The sequence below is a fragment of the Phascolarctos cinereus genome, unplaced genomic scaffold (genome assembly GCF_003287225.1).
Source record: "Phascolarctos cinereus isolate Bilbo 61053 unplaced genomic scaffold, phaCin_HiC Scaffold_5;HRSCAF=322, whole genome shotgun sequence".
Classification (NCBI taxonomy): domain Eukaryota; kingdom Metazoa; phylum Chordata; class Mammalia; order Diprotodontia; family Phascolarctidae; genus Phascolarctos; species Phascolarctos cinereus.
Genome location: NW_027555958.1, coordinates 3888091 through 3909718, shown reverse-complemented (window position 1 = coordinate 3909718; position 21628 = coordinate 3888091). Strand labels below are relative to the sequence as shown.

The 21628-nt window shown below is 53.6% G+C and overlaps 1 protein-coding gene across 3 annotated transcripts in view; it reads right to left on the bottom strand.

Moving 5' to 3' along the window:
- HDAC4 (histone deacetylase 4) overlaps positions 1-21628 on the bottom strand; it is a 290128-nt gene that overhangs the window by 146522 nt on the left and 121978 nt on the right. For all 3 annotated transcript variants that reach the window (XM_078154602.1, XM_078154603.1, XM_078154604.1), the window contains one exon: positions 1951-2022. In XM_078154602.1, the coding sequence (XP_078010728.1) occupies positions 1951-2022 (72 nt within the window). The remainder of the gene's footprint in view (positions 1-1950; positions 2023-21628) is intronic.

Here is a 21628-nt window from a genome sequence, read left to right as displayed (position 1 = left end):
CAGTTCACTGTATTAGAGGAAGCTATGATTTCCCTACACCCAGCACAGGCTCAGGAGCAGCCGAGGGCACTGTGGGGTGCAGCTACTTGCCCAGCGTCACCTAATCAGTAGATTCCCCAAAGACAATGGCAGTGGCACCTAAGCCCAGAGCAGAATCCTCAGCGAGGAATACTCCACAATGACCATCTGCAGACATCGCGCCCATCACGCCCAGCAAGCGCTCGACCAAAGCTCACGGCGCTCTGAGCACCTCCTGCACGCACCTGTTCAAAGCCCCCTGTCCTTCAGAGCTCATCGCCTTGCCCTGAGCCCAAAACCCCACAGGCGGAGTCCTCACCACAAAGGCATATCTGGAGAGCACGGAACCCAAACCTGAAGCCAGCATGGGGAGAATAGGAGTCTCCCCACCGACCTTCAGTGAAATTTCCAAAGGGACCCTCAGCAGGCCGGCTTGTTGGCTGGCCACACCACGTGATCAGTCTCTCAATCTCACCAGCGGAGAGGTCAGCAGGCTGAAAGCTCGCCTTGGTTTCTTTCTCTTTTCTTTAAAGGAGGGAGAAAGGGATAGATGCATTTAAGGAAGCACGGGGGTGAGTCCCTTCAAAGGCAGTCAGCAGGAAAGGGGAGAGGCCGTGGCCTGTGCCATTAATAAGGAGGGCACAGATGTTGAGGGGACACTCAGACAGGAGGCTTGCTTCTGCAAGCACCCAGCCCTGCCTGGCCAGCACAGGGCCTGACACACAGTAGGTGTTCAATTAATGCTAGAATCGGCACTGAAATAAACTCAAAACAGAGGGAATGGGGAGAACTGCTAAAATGATACTCAAGAAGAAAATCCACAAAGCCTCAGCTGAGGCAGACACTGGAGCCTGGGGCCTGGTCAAGGAGATGACACACCCTGGCCCCAGATCACAACAACCCGAGACATGACCCTCCCAGGGGCTCACACACCTAGTCAGTTTCTTTCTTCACTGGCAATCACGGTGGCACCAGCCTCACACGATGCCCACGCTGGAGGCAAGGACAGCAGGCTTGCGCGCACGCGCACACACACACACACACAAATGCGCATGTGCATATGCACACATACACAATGCACACGTGTGTACACACGCAGCACACACACGCACACGTGCACATGCACACATACACACGTGCATACACACGCACACACATACACGCACACATGCACATGCACACATGCACACATACACACGTGCGTACACACGCAGTACACATACACGCACATGCACACATACACACGTGCATACACACGCACGCACGCACACACACACACACACACACACACACACACACACACACACACGCCAAGCACGCCGGAGGCTTGTGTTTTCTGTTCAGATCACACAACCACAGTGACAAGAGCATTAAAGAGACTTTCCCCTCCCTGGCAGGCAGCCAGTCTACCTTTCTCAGCCGAGACCCGACCAGGGAAATGTGTGTACCCAGGCCTCCTTGTCAGTTCTTTTCATGGGGGGGGGTGATAGGGGAGGAGGAGAGAGAAAATGCTTTTAGAATGCATCAGGCCACAGAAGCCCTTCAGTCTAATGGGAAGAGCTCTGGATTCAAAGTCTGGGGAGCTGGGCCCATCCCAGGGCTGCCCTGCTTCCTAAAGACATCGCTGCACCTTTCTAAGACTCAATAAAACGAGGAAGTCAGATATTTTTTGGGTCTTCAGACCTATGAGCCAGAGTCCTCTTGGTCAGGGTTATCTGCCTATCTCCTCAGAGCATCCTTTTCCCAAGCCCAACTCTCTTCACTCAAGGACAAGGAGATGAAACAACACACAACCCTCCCCCTCCCCTGCCACACACACACACCAGTGCCTGTCCCAAGGGCCCGCCCCAGGAACCCCACAGGCGGTTCCCATCCTGGGTGGCGCGGGGCAGGGTGGACTGGGGGTGCGAGATGGGGCTGCTTCTCACTCACCTGGACTAGGCATGTGGTTCACTCTTGCTGGGTTCAGCAGTTCGACTGGCTGGTCTCGGCCAGAAAGTCCATCTGGAGAAAAGGAAGGAAGGAAAAGACAGTGTCATTATAAGCCAGTGGAGGCCCAAACACTTCTCGCTGCTAATGAGAAGTTCCATCAAACCCCACAGAAGCAAGCATCTGCCCAATGCCAAGTGAGGCTGAGGTGGCCGATCACCTTGATGGCTGGCTGGGGGGATGGGCAGACCTGTGAGGTGTTAGCCTGGAGCAGGGACTTCCAAGTGTGGAGAGTCTCCCCCCACCCGCCGAGAGGTAAAGAGAGGCAGCCATGGCCACACAGCCAGTAACATCAGAAGTGGCCAGCTCTCTAACCACTGAGCTGTTTGGCCTGGTTAGGACCATCAGGCTGCCCAGCCATGACCAACACGAAAGAAAGAACGATGGACTTGGAGATGAGGACCTGGTCTGATTCTTAGATCTGCCACTTATGATTTATGGAGACCTCCTAAGACCTCGGTTTCCTTGTCTGTAAAATGAAGGAACCGACCTAGATGGCTGATGATTCCTTTGGGCTCTAAACTTCCTGTCCTGTGAGCCACCCACTTTGTGCAAAAAGGGTCTGTGACCAGGCACCAAAAGCCAGAACGGCCATTCCCCCTCGCTCCATTTCACAACATGTCCAATGACAATACCACAGCGCTCTTAGAAAACCAGACAAATGAGGAAACTAGGATGTGACTGTGCAGTCAGCGTGGGGAAGGAGCCAGACCCACAGAGAGGCTCGGGGGGATTCCAAAGCACCTCCATGCTTAGCTGGGACTGGCCTCGCGGCTTCCAAGAAATACAGACCTGCTCCCAGCCTTGCACAGACAGACAGACAGACAGACGTGTCACCCAGCCCCGCCAAGAGTATACCAATGGCCGCCTCTGGAGGTGTCCCTGGAGGTCTTCAAGCACATGTGGGATGACTGAGAACCTTAGGGGCTCTGAAGACGAGATCCCTTTTGGATTAGAGTGGACACCCCATTCAGGTTGGGATTGGACTAGATGCCTCAGAGATGCCTCTGAGACTATCGCTAAGCAGATGACTTCCACCCAAGATGGTATCTCTGACCAGGCCCCAGGCCCATCAGAAGGAACCAGCAGTTGGAGCTGCTCTTGCTTTTCTGCTTCTCTCCAAGCTCTCCCGAGCACTGACCATTCTGGTCAGTGAGACTCACATTCTGGGCACATCCTGGCAGCTCCCAGACAAGCAGGTCCCAGCCAAGCAGCCTTGGGAAAGGCATGGTCTCAAAGGCCCGACTGTTCCCTCTACATCATGGGTGTCTCCCTTCCCTCCGAAGACACAAGCTCTGCAGATAAAAGTCCCTGACATCTGTGGTACGTTTTCAAGCTTGCCAAATGCTTCTCAGGCACCATCTCACTTGAGCCTCCGACATTTCCACTGCTCCGCATTAGATGGAGCACAGTCTCTTTGCTGGCAGACATCTGTCTAGATGGTGGGCAGGTGGGGTCTCATACCCCTGTAGGACCTGGTGGCCCGGGTTGAAGCGGAGAAGCCAACAACAGCCACAGCCAGGACAGCGTCCCAGCAGCCCCTGGAAAACTGCCCAGTGGCACGCTGGTAAACGTGGAAGAGAATCCATCCTCCTGCAGCAATTTGCTGATGTGGGAACATCTGCCCAGACCTGCCCAAGGGTCCAGCAGATACAGCTGGGCCTGGAGGCCCAAGGAGCCGAGTTCAAATCCTGCCACAGGCCCATATTGACTGTGTGACCCTGGGCATCACATCACTTCTCTGAGACTCATCTGCAAAATGAGGGGCATTAACATTGGCAACTGCCATGAGAAAACAGATGTGCAAATTATAAAGCCTTGTGAAATGTGAGTTATTGTGCTGTGTTCTCAGACAGCCTCTCCACTGGGGAGCTCCCAGACAGTAGGCCTTCCTACATGTTCTGTCCTATAATCCTCTGAGCCAACACAATGCACGGTTCACAGAAGGTGCTTAATAAGTGCTTGTGGGCTAGATGGTGTGATCTCTGCTGGTCCTGAGCAGCCTGAAGGGGTTTGCAGGCTAACAGCAGTCCACCTCTTAGGATCCAGCTCTAGAATCTTTTCAGTGCAAAGATCCAGAAGGCAGCATCTTGACACCACTGAAATGGGGCATCCCCCTCCCCTTCTTTTCCCCCGCCTGCCCCTCGCTCCCCCTTTCTATTGAGGTCTGCTTCTTTCTCTTCCCTATGTCCGAGTACAAGAACACAGGGACTTTCCTGGGAGGAGTGACCATGGCACACAATCGCTGGGCCGTCTCTGCTCATCTGTAACAAACACGAGAACCAGGCCCATCTGCGGCCACCTAGGTTGGGGGCAGACAGGCCTGGCGGAAACCTTGGGTTCCCAGCCAGGGCAGCCAGGCCATGCTTCCCAGGGGCCCTGAGTCATTCATTCATCGGGGAAAGCTGGCGAGGAGAGGGAAGAGCCTCAGGACTTCTGGCAGGGCCCAGGCCAGAGACCTTTGCAGTTAACCCTCGACGTGCTGAAGTATTCTCTGCACTCCCGTAGCCCAAAAAGACAGTGAGCTCCAGGTCACTGGCCGCATGCTTCCTCAGAGAGCTTTCCCCTGGAAAATTCCATTTAGTGGAATTCACCCATGACACTGGACATCTGTTAGGGGCCAAGGACAATGTCACCGCCCCTGCCCACAGGGAGCCTGAACTTTACTGAGGAGCATACAAACATATGGCTAAATAAGGAAACACAAAGTACAGAGATTTAGAACCAGACTCACGACTGCCCAGGTAGAAGGAGCTCTAACAATTCAGGTCAGCAATTAAAAACCTGAGAAAGTAGAAGAATAAATGGACCTTTCCTCAATAGAGTAAGGAGTATCTCTCCAAAGTGGGCAGCTAGGGGGGGCGCCATCATGCACAAATCCCTGGGCCTGGGGTCAGGAAGACCTGAGTTCAAATGTGGCGTTAGACACTTACCAGCTGTGTGACCTTGGGCAAGTCACTTCACCCTTGTGGCCTCTATCCATCAGAGAAGGAAATGGCAACTCAGCTAGTATCTTTGCCAAGAAAACCTCACGGGCAATATTGGAAAGGCATGGTCTCAAAGGCCCGACTGTCCCCTCTATCTCATGGGTGTCTCCCTTCCCTCCGAAGACCCAAGCTCTGCAGATAAAAGTCCCTGACACCTGTGGTACGTTTTCAAGCTTGCCAAATGCTTCTCAGGCATCTACAACAGTGGGGAGGCCGGGCCCATCAGCTGCAAGTAGACATGCATTAATGAAGCACCCACTGCCCGTCAGGCGCTGGAACCAAAGCAGACACAGAAATGACTGGACTAGAAGTACAAGCGACGTTCCAGAAAACGTAACAGGGAAAGGGGACGAGGAAGGAGGAGAGAGGCGTGTGTGCGTGTGCACACACACATGCACATACATATACACACACATATGTGCACACACGAACACGTGTAAACACAAAGCTGTGCATACTCTCTGATCCAGCAATCCCACTACGAGGTCTGTTTGCCAGAGATTAAAGAAAAAGGAAAAGGAGAAAGACATTGACAGCAGCTCTTCTTGTGATGTCAAAGAACTGGAAATCGAGGGATGCTCATCAACCACAGAATGGCTGAACAGGCTGTGGTATGCGATGGTGATGGAGTATAAGTGTGTTACAGGAAGTGATGACCAGGGCGCTCTCAGACAAACCTGGAGAAACTCACCTGAACTGATGCAAAGTGAAGTGAGCAGAACCAGGAGAACGGTGCACACAGAAACAGCAACATTGTACCAATGATCAACTGTGGATGACTTAGCTATTCTCAGCAACACAACGGGTCCAAGACAATCATGAAAAATCCTATCTCCAGAAAAAGAACTGATGGAGTCTCTTTATTTCTTTTCTTCCAACTTGTATCTTTTTTCCCCCTTTCTGTTCTATATTTAAATAGTATTTTATTTTTTTCCAGTTACATGTAAAGATAATTTTCCAACATTCATTTTTTGAAGGATTTTGAGTTTCAGATTTTTCTCCCTCCCTCTCTCCCCTCCCCAAGACAGCAAGCAATCTGATATAGGTTATACATGTGCAATCACGTAAAACATATTTCCTCATTAGTCATGTTGTGAAATAAGAAACAGAACAAAAAGAAAAAAAAAGATGCAAAAAAAAGTGAAAATGGTACACTCTGCATTCAGACTGAACTGATACATACTATTTTTTAAATTTTTACTGTTTTATTTTGTTTGTGCTTTCTTTTGCAACACGGCTAATCTGGAAATATGTACAACTGATATCAAATTCCTTATCTTCTCAAGGATTCTCAAGGAGGGGGGAGAATTTGGAACAAAAAAATTTTTAAGTGATTGTTCAAATAAGGTATAATTATTTTTACAAAGTAAATACAAAATAATTGGGATGAGGAGACTAGCTTATGGGGGAAACTAGGAGAGGGCTCACGTAGGGGGAATGTCTGAGTCATGCTTGAGGGGGGCAGCCAGGGAAAAGGCACAGGGACAGAAGGCCAAATCAGGAAGAGAGTTATGACCATCCTCGTTAGGATTTCATTCTATCACACTCAAGCATCATCCCTTAGCAAGAAGGCCTCTGACCTCCTGAAGGCTCCAACAACTTTGAGTCCCTCGGACAGCCTCTTCTAGGGATATCAGCCCAAGGCATCTTGGGAATTGGCTATACCCTGGTCCCCATCTGATAAAGGTCAGCAGCCCATAGAACAGGAGTGACAGGATTCAAGACTGAAGATGGAGGGGGCAGCTAGGTGGCACAATGGATAGAGCGCCAGCTCTGGAGTCAGGAGGACCTCAGTTCAAATCCTGCCTCAGACACTTGACACTTCCTAGATGCATGACCCTGGGCAGGTCACTTAACCCCTATTGCCACACACACACACACACACACACACACACACACACACACACGACTGAAGATGGAGAGCAAGAGGAAGTCATGAAGCTGCCAAAGGAGTCTCCTCTGCCCATTCCTCTTCTGGGCTCAGCCCAGCGACACAAGGATGGCCAGAAGAGCTATTGACAAAACAAACCAAAGATGACGAGAGCCATCTCAGCAGAATGTCTCATTTCATAAATAAGGAAACAGAGGCCCAGAGAAGTGACCTGCCCAAGGTCATGCCTCCCAGGTCCTCCAGGCCAGCTCCACCTGTAAAGACGCATGGGGAAAAAGACATGCTGGGAGGGGACGAGGGAGTGAACATCAGGGCCAGGCTTGATCCTGAGGTCTGACTGAGAATCCCTGCCTCCTTCCGCCACGCCACGACCCATCTCTCGTCCCCAGAGAAGGGCATGCCACTCGATCAGGCTGGCTGAGGGGCTGAAGGCCGACACCCAACCTCCAAGTGCAAAAGGCACTCGGGCCCCAAACGATCCCTGGGATTCACCCCACCCCCCAGCCAGCCCCAGCTGCTTCAAAGAGCTGGCAGACCCAAGCCCACTCCAACACAGAAATCAGTTTTTTCCGAGGAAGATCAAGTTACTGACCAGACCTGAGGAGTCCAGTCCAAGGCCTTAAAGACAGCCACCCAGTCAATCTGGACTGACCACGCGCTGGCTGTGGAAGGCCTCGGCTCGGCCGCATGCACACCACTGCCACAAGCCCAAAGCCCAGACCTGGAGCCACTCTGCTCTGACTCACCGTGACTCACGCCCCGAAAGCCCCGGCCAGCGGAGTGTGCGCTGGGATCACAGAAGGAAGCGCTTAGGAGGGAGGCCCCCGAGGGTCGAGCTCCCAGCTTCCTGTCCAGCCCGGCTTCCCCATGTGTGGCTCCATCAGGTCCTGCCTCCATGACTGAGGCTAGACAGATGACTCAGCCCAAGGTCCTCTGGCTAGGAGGTTGTCAGACCCTGGAATAGCAGAATCCAGCCTGCGGTCAGCTGGACCGAGGCAAGCTTAGGGTGTGAAAGCCACTCGTCCGGCTTGGGAAAGGCAGCAAAGGGCTGGCTTAGCACCAGCGGCCGGGGGGTGGGGGTGGGGGAGGCCAACCTGCCCCCTACCTCTCCCATCCATGAGGGAACATGACAAGGCAGATGGGCAGGACCCTCGTTGGCCACACCTCAAATTCAGCAGTTTCATCTGTTTTGTTCCTGCAAAGTCTCTTTTAGGTATGTTGATGAAGGTGCCCGTGGAAGCGGCTGAAAATGGGGAAATGTGCCTGCCAAGGAGGACCTTGATCTTACAGCAGACGCTCTAAATGTCACCAAGAGCATCGGTGGCACTCCAAGCCATCAAGCCAAGAACATCCCAGGGAATCATGGGGGGAAAAGGCGGCAGACATCACGCTAGCCCCGCCTGGAGTGACTGCGGACAGGAGGATGCATGCTCTGTAGTGTCCAGGCCCCACAGACGGCTGAAGGGAGCGCACGCTTTGCAAGCGCAGGCCCAAACTCCTGTGTCCCCAAGTTACAGCCAGTGCTGCTGAGGGGAGCTGGCTGAGTGGCCCCCCACGACCCCAAGCAGGCCACTCCTCCTCTCCAGGCCTCAGTTTCCTCATCTGTACCACGAGGAAACCAACACAGTCCTTTCTCCAGCTCCCTTTGTGCTGGGAGCCTGTCTCAGGATGCCAGACTCCACGCGTCCAGGGTCAGTTTTCTCTCAGTGGGGCCAGGCTCAGCTCACCTGGGTGTTATTTTCCAGGTGTCAGATGGCAGTCGTAGCAGCAGCAGCACATAGATCCACTGGGCCTGGCTCTAGAAGCCAAAGGCTATTCAGTAAGTGAATCATTCATATTTAAAATATCAGACCAGGCCACCCATCTATTAATGACCTGGAGGAGAGGGCCTGCTGAGAAGGGCCACTCATGGAAGTTGCCCTGGGAGAGGCAGCCACAGAGGAGGGGCAGAACCCGCCACTCGCTCAGAAGCCGCCAGCACTGGGCACCACGTTTCCCATCAAATGCCACCTTTGCTTTTGGCGCCGGGCAGCAGTTGCCAGAGATGGGTCTCACTGCTGAGAACAGAGAGCAGAGCACCATCACCTTCAACACCCTCCTCAGGTCCCCACCTCTATTTCAGCTCATTTTCATTCAAATCAGTTCCACCCCAACTCGGCCACTTCCCCAGTTCAGAGGGTCAGGGCAGATCCTCCACCTCTCATCCAAGAAATCCAAAAAGGACATGATTGAGATGGTGGGAGGCTTTAGATGGATAGAGGGTTTTAGACACTTCCCAGCAGTGTGACCTTGGGCAAGGTACCACCTCCGGAGCTTCAATTTCCTCATCTCTAAAACAGGGGGCTCCTGCCAGCTCTGAAGCTGGGCTTCTGTGACGCTTCTCACAGGAGACCATGAACCTCACGTGGCCCTTTGAGCAAAGCCAAGAAGGAAAGTTCTTTCCTGAGCCCCTGGCAGGCAGGGTGCCCCACTCTCTTCAACATGACCTCATCTGTTTTATCTACTTACACACACACACACACACACATGGGTGCATCACGGCTAGCTCAAGATCTGACACACAGTAGGTGCTGATTGGAAAGGGAGAAGCTCCTCCCCCCTGTACCCCTCCTGGGGGAGTCACTTAACCTGTGTGCCCCAGGCAAGTCTCTAGGAACATGGGAGTTAGCATATCAGTGAAGGCATTGCACCTGGAGACAAGAAAAGATACTGAAAATGTCTGAAGCCATAAAAGAAAACAAAGACGACTATGAAAAGTGATTCTGAGAATTCCTTTGTTTGTTCCTTGTTTGGGCTCTAAAAAGGACACACTGGACAGGAAAGCATCCCAGATTCTAAAGGCCTCGAGGCCACGAGAGGCTGTGTGTGCCAGTGCGCGCTGGCAAGTGCTACGGGAAAATGGACGGAGGGCACACATGTCAAGTTTTCTTCATTGCTCTCTTCGTGAAGTCTAGCCAGACAAAAACCATCATGAATCAAGAAGCGAGTTTAGCAGAGTCCTTCCTTCCTGGCCAGTTCACCACTCCACCAGAAGGGCTCTTCTCAAGATTCTCCATCGTCTGTGCTGCGGGTCCTCTCGAGAGCCCCATCAGGAGGGCTTGCTCCCACACCTCCACCTTCAGCCCTGATCTCTGCAGATCTCCAGCGCCACATACCTCTGCCTGCCGGCTGGATGCCCCATCAACATCTCAAGCTCCACCCATGTGCCGCAGGATTGCCGCGGCTCCCTCTAAGCTTGCCCGTCCATCTATTCAAGGTGCCAGTGTCCTTCCGAGTCACCTTGGAGGCTTCCCTCAGCCTTCCGTCTCTGTCCAAGCAGCACCGGCTGCCTCTTCAAGATCGCTTCCCCCAGCTTCTTTTTCCTAGCCCTCCTGACTGAGCCATCTCAGAAGGTTCTTCCCCTCTCCAATCAAAGGCTCAAAAGCACATGTCTTAACCTGTCGCCCCCCTACTAAGGATTTCTCCAGGGCCCCTACTGCTTCTCAGATAAAATAGACTCACTGTGTGGCATGCAAAGCCATCAGGCTCTCCCCTCCTTCGTAAGCTGTGTGTTCTCACCAGTGCTGCCTTCTTCACCTGCGTTTGCCCAGGCTGTCCCCCGTGTGGGCCACACTCCCTCTTCATCTCCACGTCACAGAGGCAGGCGGTGAGCCTTGGAAGGGCTTCAGGATGGAAGCATATCAGGCTGGCTCTGTCTGGTCCCAAAGGGCAGAACGTGGAGGCACAGGTTTTAAACAGCCAAGTTTGGAGAAGAGCTTCCTAACAATGAGGGCCATCCATTCACAGAATGGGTGGCCCTTGGAAGCAGCGGTGCTTTCCCACTGGCGATGACCCCTTGAGAGCTGCTCTGGCCCAGGGGCACTGACGGCCCTCTGAGGAGCCTTTCAACTCCCAAGATCAGGAGTTTGGAGACAAGAGCCTCTGGCCAAGGCAGTCCAGACACCTGGGCCCTCTAGCTCCAAGATGGAGCCACAGCGCGTGAGACTGGAAAGGGCTGGTGGTGGGGTATAAATAGGGAAAGTTAACCATCTGGGACACTTAGCAAGAACACCTGTCAACAGGCAGGCCCACCGAAACTTCTTGAGCCATGTTTCCTGTGCTATTCCTCAGATACTTTACACCAGAGTGAGTTAAAATGAAATTACTAACGAGAAGGGTAATTACCATAAATGTATTATTTATCTGCCTCCTTGCTGGAAGTTTATAAGACTGGGGGTACAGAAGGTGGGAGAGAGCTAAAACATTTACAAGGGAGAAACCCATCACAAAGGGCACTGATGTAGAATTTCCCCTCAAACCTATGACAAACACACTCCGTGCACGCTTCCTCCCTAATTCGTCTGCACTCAAGAAACTGTTCTTGGAAGTCTCCCCTGACCGTACGGTAGCATCCCATGTACCGTAATGGCATTTTAATTAGCCCGGGGAGCTGGAAGATGAGCCCACATCCAGAAGTGAAGAAGCCGGCAGGAACAAGGGCATTCTTTGCTGGATTCTCATGATGGGATTCACCAGCCCGGGCATCCAGGAACATCAATTATACCTTCTCTTGCAGGGGGCTGCGGAAGGCTTCTCCTGGGTTTTACAGGAGCTCGTCTCAGGACTAGAAGGCTCAGCTGAAAACCACCAACTCTGCCAGCCAAGTCACGTTCAGGAGCGAAAAAGAAGGCCAGAGCGAATAACTCAGGAAACTGATAACAAAGTCTACTCTGTCAACAGACACCAGCTAGGCAAACATTGACTGAGTGCACACTGGGGTTCCCACCGAGGGGAACCCCAAGGCTTTTATCAACAGTGTGACCTGGCGGGCAGGCAAGTGAGGGGAGTCTTGTTCTGCCAGGAGCAGGGGATGCACATCACAGAGAGGCACACTGAGGCTTGAGGTCGGGAACAGTGTCTGCCTAACAATGAGAGTGACGCAAGAGAGGAAAGGGACTCCCGATCACTGCTGTCCCTGACCATCTCAGAGACGCCCTTGTTCAAGGGCGGGCTGGACCAACAGCTTCGTCTTTTAAACTCCTACATGCTGCATCGGATGCACCTTTCCCCAGCCATTCTCCCTTCCCTCTGTGCTTGTCTCACTACCGTGACTTCTTTTCCACCTCCTCACCCTACCATGCCCCACGTTAAAAGTAAACACCTGGAGAGAAGCAGACGTCTCATTTACTCCCCAGTGTCTGCAGCCTGAGCTATTGGGACAGTGCCTGGAACACAGTAAGCACTTCATAAACACTTGATCAATCTGTCCATCACCCATTAAAACGTCAGTGCTGGGAGGTCAGGGGCCGACCGGACGGAGCACACTGGCTGCTAATGAGTGCTTGCTGCTGGCTCGAGATAGCCTCAGCCCCGCAATCCCTGCGAACACCCCCGATGGCAATATCTGACCAATACCGAATGTCCAAGTTCTACAAACCCCGAGAAGGGACACGAGCACACGCTGCTGGCCGTGCTCGTGGTCCCAGGTATGGGTGACAGCGATACGCTCCACCAGGCTTTCAGCACCAATGGCTTCCACTCAGGCTACGGAAGGGGCAGCCTGGCCAGGCGCGGACGGTCCAAACCCTTCCTTCTCCCAATGCTGGGAGGACACTTCCAACCAAAACAACTGAAACTCAAAACACAAGTCAATGAAAAGGGCAAACTCTGTAAGAGCCTTGGCCCGGCTCCCCTGGAAATAACCACCTTCTAAACACCTAGAATTCCTCTGGAGAGTCCACAGAACAAAGGAGCCTTTCATGTCCGGAGTGGCCCTGCACAATTCAAGAGATTGCGCCCTTCAGTGCACGGGAGGAAAGACCATAAAGATGGCACCTGATGAGCCCCACCATGCCTGATTCCCAGGAATGCTCCGAAGAAAGAACTTCCCTTCACCACCACCCAGCCACACTCCCTCTCCCCCATGTCACCAGAACCTCCCCACATGAGCACACGCACACACATACACATGCCACCATCCCTCTGGGGCACAGAAAGAAAATCTGTCCTCTGTCACCACAGAAATAATTTTCTTTCCTAGAATCAGGAAAAGGTCTAAAGACCCAAGATCCCTGTCCCCAGAAGGCAGCTGTTTATTGAAGCAGAACTTGGGCCTCGCCCAGGGGAGGTACTTGATGAATTGATCAAATTTAGTCACTTTCGTCTACTGATAAGACATAGACCTTTCCAACCTAAGTGGCAGAAGCTTCCTCTTTCAGTCCTGCCTGGGCATCCACACAACACAAGAGTTTAGGAAATCATCAGCCCCAAATCATGAGCATGGGCAGCAGCCGTCCCGGCCCATCTCTTTCCCTCCCAGATATTCTTCTACAACGTAAGGGGAGTGAGAAGCAGTGACTCTAGGGGAGACAGAGCTGGCTTTGGCATAAGAAAGGCAGGGGTGAGAATAAGGGAAGGGCTCCTATGGATGAAGCATGGCACCAGGCAGGCACAAGGCCCACTTGTTGGGACCCTGGGCACATCCTATCCCTCACAGGGCCAGAGGCAACTCTCGGGAAGCCCGCCTGGCCATACTGCCTACTGACCTCGGATGAAAGAAGGTCTACACTTGAGTGGGGTCCAGAGGCGAAGGTCAAGCAATGCCCACGCTAAGAAGGGACCTCTTGGATCCAGAAACCCTGAGGCTTCCAAAGGTATGTGGAAAGCTACTTTCAGAACTAAATTTGGTCCACCCTGGTATGTGGGATCCAGACCGGTCAGGTCCTTTTAATAGAGTGGCTCCCCAAGAACACAAGTGGCTCAGAATCAGGGCCAGGCTGGCTCAATCTGCATTTCAGGGCCTGTTCCAGAGGAGGAGTTTAGAAGACACTTGAGACCTGATGGGGCCTAGTGAATGGGCACATCCTCAGTAACCAGCAAGGGCTTTTCCAGAACAGCAGGCACTTGAAGGTTGGCGAGGCGCTCTACCTAGGTAATCTCATTTTATCCTCACACTCGCCCCGTGGAGAAGGTGCTATGATTATTATCACCCCCATTTTACAGCTGAGGAAACTGAGGCACAGAGAGACTGTCACACAGTTATGGCCCCCTCACACCACTAAGTGTCTGCAAGCTCAACATTACCCACTGCCCCACCCAGCTTTAATACGTGTCTCCGAATAGGCTCCTTTTCAAAGAAACCCCCAAACTAGCCACAGACCAGTTACGTTCTCAGACGAGCCAGTTCTCTTGTGAAAGCTAAGCTCCTTCCCTTGTCAGACTCAGCCCACGACACTACAGCTGGACAGTTTCCTCATCTGTAAAATGGGGACAACAGCAGCCCCTCCCTCCCAGGCAGTCGGTGAGGGTCAAAGGAGAGAATCCCTGAAAAGCCCTTCCTTAGCCCTGTGCTGGCACACAGTAGGTCCTAGAAAACGCTAGCTGACCTTGTGGTTCTTATTGCATAGAAATGCAGGACTGCCCTGCCGTGCTCCTGTCACTGGGTCTGTGCTCCATCACCTTCTGGAGCTGGCTCCTTAGCAGCAGCAGCACCCACCCAGGATGCCCTGGGGCAGCTCTCACCTGCACCAAGGCCTTTCTCACACACACCTACCCCTAACTTTCCCTTTACAGCAACCACCCAGGACTCAGTTCTGTGCTCTGGGCCAAGCAGAACAATCCTCACCCAGCTGACATGCCCAGACACCTAGCAAGCTCCCATGTCCACAGGAAACAAGCATCCTAGGGTTAGAAAGACTGGGTTCCAATACAAACTTGCACAGATGTTCCCTGGACAGCCTTGGCCCCGGGCTCCTGACATGGAAAGTGAGGCCCTCGGAGCTCAGGCCCTGATCCAGCCTGATCTGGGCCTAAATTGATTACAAGAGGCTCAGATGCTTAGTGGACATTTCAGGAGCACCTAGTTTTCCTAGCTGTTCTTTGGGAACTGAACCTCTCCCCTAGAAAAGAAAATACCCCAAGGGGTAGCGACAAGACCTCAGTCTCTAAGGCTTGAAAACAACTGAGTCAACAAAGATCCCCCTCTCTCTCCTCCCCGTTCCTCTCCCCTTATGAAAACACCAGTCAGTCTCCTGCTAGCTAGCAAAGCTCTTCCTAAAGGGATTTAATCAGCTTGGAGGAAGGCCATAATTGGGTGAGTCACTGTCAAGCAGCAATGTGTCTCTGCTAATAGCATGGGAGGGGAAAATCACCTTTGAGGTAAAAAAATTGTGTTGTGTGTGTGTGTGTGTGTGTGTTTGTGTGTGTGTGAAACACAAGATGATTTCAATTCAGTCCTCTCTAAGAAAAAGATACAATAGAAATTAAACAGGGGAGTTTTAGAAAGAGCCCCTGAATAAAGTTTGACACATCCTTGTAACCTGTCCTTACTGAAGTCGTGGCTTTCTTAGCTCCCATCAGGGGCCATCCAAAGCCAATGTCATTCATTAGCCTTCGTGGCCACACCATGGCTGCTGGGGATTCAGAAAGGACCTGGGCTTTCTCCAGACCTTTCCTCCTGCCTGACTCAACTTACAAATTTGGGAAAACCCAAAGGGCAAATCCTCCCCTTTCTTATTCTGGCATTCAAAGCTCCCCTTCTTTCTTACACTCCCCCCCCCTGGAGTCTTCAGGCAAGGCTGGCTGGGGGCATGCTAGGTCAGCTGTAGGCAGACTGGATAACCCTAGGCCTCTCTGGCTTTCAGAATCTGTGTGAGTCTGAGGGCATGCCCCCTGTGCTTCCAGGCTGGGTAGATGTTACTGAAGAGGAAGCAGCAATAGGACCTCCATCCCTAGGCCTTCCTCCCTCGAACATCCCTGTACTGGGATCAGCTTTGCAACGGGGCAACACTTAGCCCTAAAAACCATTAACCATGACTAAAACCTTCTGCTCAAAAGCAAACCAAGTTCCTAGCAGGTCCTGGGGCAGAAAGCCTGGGGATGAGATGACTCCGAGGTCGCCCAGGCCACCCAAGCCTCCTCAGGCTGCAGTGAGGCCCCAGGCAGTCCTGGGGTGAGCCCGTGGGGGCTACCATAACTCCCAGAAGCCATCTGCTTGAGAAGAAATGAGACCCTTGAAGCATTTTGGAAAGTCACGGCCAGGGGGCTGTGATGGATTACAGCGATCTCTGCTTTCCTCCTCCATCTCAACTGGGCGAGGTCAAGCGCAAGGCTGGAGGCCTGGCTTCTGTCCCAGGGGGCCATGACTGGACCAGCTGGTCTACAATGATGACCAGCTCATGGCTTTGCAGCTGGAATATGCTCAGGGGCCATCAAGGCCACCTTTCCCCCATTTTACAGAATAGGAAACTGAGGTGGGATCTGACACATCCCCCACCCGAGTCCTCTGAGTCCCAGGATCTCCATGGCTCCTGTCAGGCTCTTAAGGTCTATGACTACTGGCACAGACACAGGGAGAGTAAAATGTCCACATCTGCCCTCGATAACACAAGGAAGTAGTTTCTAGAAATCTGAGTCGGGCTCTGCAAACATCTCCCAAAGCAGACCCACAGAGGAGAAATCAGCTGAAAAGCATTGGGAGGAATGAAGACAACAGGAATGTGAAAGAAAGGAGGGGAGAGGGCCAGGAGACAAGCGGAAGCAGCCACAGATGATCTGAAAGCAGACAGAAAAGGGAGAGTCACAGGCCCAGGTTAGAGTGCAGACCATGAAAGAATCCCATCTTAAAGATGAGTGCACTGAGGCTCAGCAGTGGTGAGCAGCAGGCTGAAGCGGGGTGGGGCCTTCCTGGCCCCTTCCCTCCTTCCCCTTTGCCCATCTCACTCTGTGTGACCACTGATCCAGTGGTCAGTCTTGGGGCATTGCCTGGCACGAGCTCCACCAGCAAGCTCGAGTTTGGGGCCCCCCAACGATTATCAGTGATCCAGAACATATTCCAACTTCTTCTACATTAAACACGATGTTCTCCTTTCATTAAGCTATTTTGAAACAACACAGAACAAAACAAAATCCCTATCTCATACCTCAGATGTGAATGAACAAATAAAGGGCCTGCAGCGCTGAGGCAGCACGCAGATACCGCCTTGCACACTGACCCTGGCGGTCACTCTCTCCTCCTGGACACGCTCCTCTTTCTAGGTTTTACCCTGCCCCCTCCCAAAGCTGGCGGCCTTTTTGTTAGCAGACTCACTGCCCCACCTGTCTTCCGGGCAGGAGGGGAAGCAGCCCCCGCCGTCCATCAGGGGCCGCTGGCCCAGCGTGAGTGCCTCTGACCTCACCCTGCTTGGGGGACATTCCTCAAGTACGTTTCTCATGAAATAGGAAAAAGGGACATTCCATTCACTGGGCTTGACATTTCCAGGGGACCTTCGAATACATGAGGGACGGTCTGCCCTTCTGGAGTTCACTGGCTATAGACGGCCTTACTCCCCATGTACAGAGCCGCCATTCACCCACAATGAATTAGCTGTTTTGTGTGAGGAAGAATAAAAAAAGGCCAAAATAACCTAATTAAAATTGCATGTAAAATGCTCATTGGAACCCAGCTTGGTTGGTAATGAATGCTAAAATAACCCCACACCCTTTCAACCCGGGCAAAACTGGCCTGCTTTGAGGCCTCTCCTATACCGTGGGATCCCCCCAGCGCGCCAGCTGCTGTGTCCAGGGCCCCTGCCTCGGCTCTGCATACTCCCCACACTCTCACCTGCGCTCCCTCCAAGGCCCGGCCCTGAATCTGCTGGGCTGCCAGTGACCCCTCCAGACTGCCTAGGCTGTCTGCAAAGTCTGGGCGTGCAGGCCTTCCCCCTGAGAGAACAGAAGCTTTCCAAGGCCAGGGGGCTGTCCCTGCGCCTAGGAGCCGGCCCACAGCAAACACCAGCGGACTGTCTGAGCTACGTTGTTCGGAAGCTGGCCTGGCCTGCTTTTTGTATCCATCCCCAACAAACAAGCCGAGTCGCTGGCACACAGCTGGTGCTTAATGACGGCTTGTTAACGGATCGAGCTAGAGCAAAGGGCACTGGTCCATGAGTAAGCAGGAGCAGCTTAGAAATCCTCATCAAGGCAATGCCACCTGCTCCTCATTAGCCACCCTCCCAGGCCAATCGAGAGCTCCCACAGGCCAGGCCACACCCACTTCTGGGGGGGGGCTCTCCCGCATTCCCCCCCAAATATTTATAACTGACCCCCCCTTGCCCCCCTGACAAAATCCCATCAACTCTCCACACAGGGGGAGGGGATGCGGAGCACCCAGCGTCCCCCCGGGGTGTCGCCCTCCCCTCGACATCTGTTTTCATTCCTCCCTGGGCTGGATGTGATTATCGGCCAGGGGTATCTGAGCAGAAGGAGCCGGCCACCCTCTGGGGCTATGGGCACCCAGCCACACCTATGACATCACTGGGCATGGTGACGTAGGATGGGGGGCCACTTGGATTGAGAAGTGAAAGGGAAGGAGAAGGGAACAAGCATTTACAGAGCACCTACTGCATGCCAGGCGCTGTGCTAAGCACTTCTGACAGATGTCTCACTGGATGCTCACAACACCCCTGTGAACAGGGGGCTTGTTCATCCTCCTTTCATCACTGAGGAAACCGAGGCAGGCAAAACTTCCTGAGGCCACAGCCAAGGAGTGTCGGAGGCCCACGCTGTACCTGCTAGCTGGCCTGGGCCCACAGACCCGCGTCTGAGGCCCTGCCCTTGGGAAGATACTTGGGATTCCCGGTTCTAGATTTTCCCTGTACTTAGGAGTGTCTAAGAGTCTCAGCTGATTTCCCCCAGAGACAGGAAACCCCGGAGGGGAGGATGAGTGTTCCCTCAGCAGCTGGCACAAAGCAAACACCTGATCATTGCTCATGGACCTGTGCCTAGACAGGACAGTGGCGCCACAGATGTCCTGATGCCCAGTCTCAAGAAGGAGAATGGAGGGGCCCGCCCAACCCTAGCCCCCGGCTCCAGCTCTGGCCCGGATATCCCCCAGGGAGCTCGAGACACTGCCAACTTGGAGGCCACAGTGTGGAGACAGTGGACGGGGGGCTCCTTTGGCAGTCGGAGAACAGGGGTTCAAGTCACCTGTTATCAGTGTGACTAAGGCCCTTTCCCTCTCTTAGGCGCCCTCAGTCTCCTCCTCTGTAAAATGACACGTTTGGACTCAACGACCTCCAGGGTAGAATATGAGGTAGCACGGTACTGCACAGAGCACCGGGCCTGGAGTCAGGAGGACCTGAGTTCAGATCCAGCCTCAGATACTTCCTAGCTGTGTGGCTCTGGGCAAGTGACTTCACCCTGTCTGCCTCAGTTTCCTCATCTATAAAATGAGCTGGAGAAGGAAGTGGCAAGCCACTCCAGTATCTGCCAAGAAAACCCCAAGTGGGGTCATGAAGGGTTGGACACCACTGGACAAAGACCTCCAGGGCGCCTGGCTCCAAGCCTACCTTCCGGGCCTCTGATTCTTTGGGCCTCACTTTCCTCATCTGTGAAGTGAGGAGGTTGGATTCAATGACCTCTCAGCTCCTTCCCATTCAGAAAGTCCGTTCACAACCATAACACAAGAAAATTTAAATTGACTCTTCAAGTTGGGTCCCTTGAAAGTTCACTAGGAAAAAAAGTATCAGAAACAGAGAATTTTCCTACAGATTGGGGTGGGGGGGCAACCCGTGGGAGGAGGGTGAATGGGTGGGTCCAACCCCCAAACAACTGGAGCCCAATTTCTAGACCCCCCACTCAGCCTCGTGAAGGCTTTTCCTACGAGGGCCTCTGTCTCATTCCTGCCTGAGCCGAGTCATGTTCTAAGTGAGCCTTGGGAATGTTGGAGAACTCAGTGCACACATGTGTATATATGTGTGCATGTGTGTATGTACGTGCGTGCATGTGCATGTGTGTGTGTGTGAGATCAATGTCGCTGTCCTTCTAATCTCCCAACCAGGAAAGAAGCTTGTCTCTCCTGCCCTTGGCCCTGGGGTCCCCAGCTGCTCAGCCACTGGCCCAAGAAGTCAGAGAGAAGCTTGACAGGGCAGACACAACCCCCTCCTGTGCCTCTCCCCCCCAACACACCTAGGAAGACCAAGAGGTCCACTAAAAAAACCAACCAAAGGCCCCGAGTCCGGAGCTCTGCCCATAGGGCACGATAGATAAGCGACCTGCCCCCAGAAAGGAGCAGAACTGAGGGAGGGACAGGGCCTCACGACGGGCCTTCGGGTGCCTGGCGCACAGAGTGCGCTCAGGCACTGCACGGGATGCATTTCAATCTCAGCTGTCGAGGACGGGCTGGACTAGACAGTGCCCAGCATCTCCTCGTGGCTCCCCTCAAAATGACGGGGGAGGGGGCACCCCGCCAACACGCAGCTGCCCAGCCCCATCGCCCCATCCTGCACCGTGAGGCCGAAATCCAAGGATGCGACATTGCTCCCTTCGCTCCCGCCCCAGAGGATGTCTGCACCCTCACGTCTGTCATCTAAGCTACTAGCGACCCCTCTCAGGTTCACATCAGTCACCTGGAAATCAGATCCACGTGCCTCCCTCTGAGCCGAGAGTAAAAAGGTTACCAACGTTCAGCTTTCTGTAACGGAGAGAAGCCGCTACTTGGGTCCAGGCAGTGCGGGGAGCTAGGAATGGTCCGGGAGTCTCCCCGTGAGGTTCTTCTGTGTACAGCCTGGGGAGCTGGAACCACCCCAAGATACCCTGGATCAGACTGTGGGGCTCCACATGGACGACTGAGTCCTGGAATCCCCTCCCCTTGGCCTTGAATCTCACCTCAGGCATTTACACACTGGGTGACCCTGGCAAAGTCCCCTTTGGGTTCCGGGTTCAAAGCCTCCCTTGGCAACTTTTTTGGCCTCAGTTTCTTCATCTGTAACACAATGCGGGCTGACCCAACCCACTCCAAGGTCCCTTATGATTCCAGGCCGTGCAGAACCCATCAGCATTGAGATTAAACATGACCCAAGGCAAAGCAGAGATTCCCAGGCTGTCCTGAGGCCCAGCTCTGACCCACACAAGCTGGGGGTGGGGGTGGGGGGCTCTGCAAGCCCTTGGCCGCTCTTCTAGAAGATGAGGATAATCACAGGCGCAGTACACAGTAAGGGATCCACAGAGCCCCTGGGGAGCCCCCACCTCTGAACACAACCAGGGGAGCAGGGGGTGGGGGAGGGCAGGGGGGGGCGGCAGGGGAAGGCAGGGAGCCGACAGGCTTTCAGCTCTTCCTTTTCTATTCAGCTTCTTGCCAAGCACACAGGATGAAATCTTCCTCTCTGGTCTCAGTTTCCTGATTTGCAAAATGAGAGGTTTAGATCTAATGGAAGTTACAGCCCTTGGACACTGGGATCCCAAGCCAGCTCTGCAGCCTTCAGATGCCAAGCCACCCCAGACATCGCCACCACCGCCAGCTGGGAGGGCCATAGCAGAATGGGCCCGCTGAAGGCTCAAGGCCTCACCACCAGGGGCGGCTCCGAATCCAGCCCCGTCTGGCCCTCCCACAGCTGGGAGAACAATTCAGCAGCCCTGCTCCTGAGGGGCCTCCAAGCATCGGGAATCCAGGTGTCCTGGATGTCTGTCATCACCGCAGGCCCGGGGTCCAGCTCATTCTCAGGCATACGGCCACCAGCTCATGCAGGGAGGCCACACGCAGGTAGCGACACATCTGCTCTTTGTGCTCTACCTCACACATGCACATGCTCTCTCTTCTTCTCTTTCCCCCTCTCTCCTTCTATCCCCCTTTCCTCCCTCCTCTCTCTGTCTCTGTCTATCTGTCTCTCTCCCTCTCCCATTCCCTTCCTCCCTCCTCTCTCTGTCTCTCTCTCTCTCTCCCATTCCCTTCCTCCCTCCTCTTGCTGTCTCTCTCTCTGTCTCTCTCCCTCTCCCATTCCCTTCCTCCCTC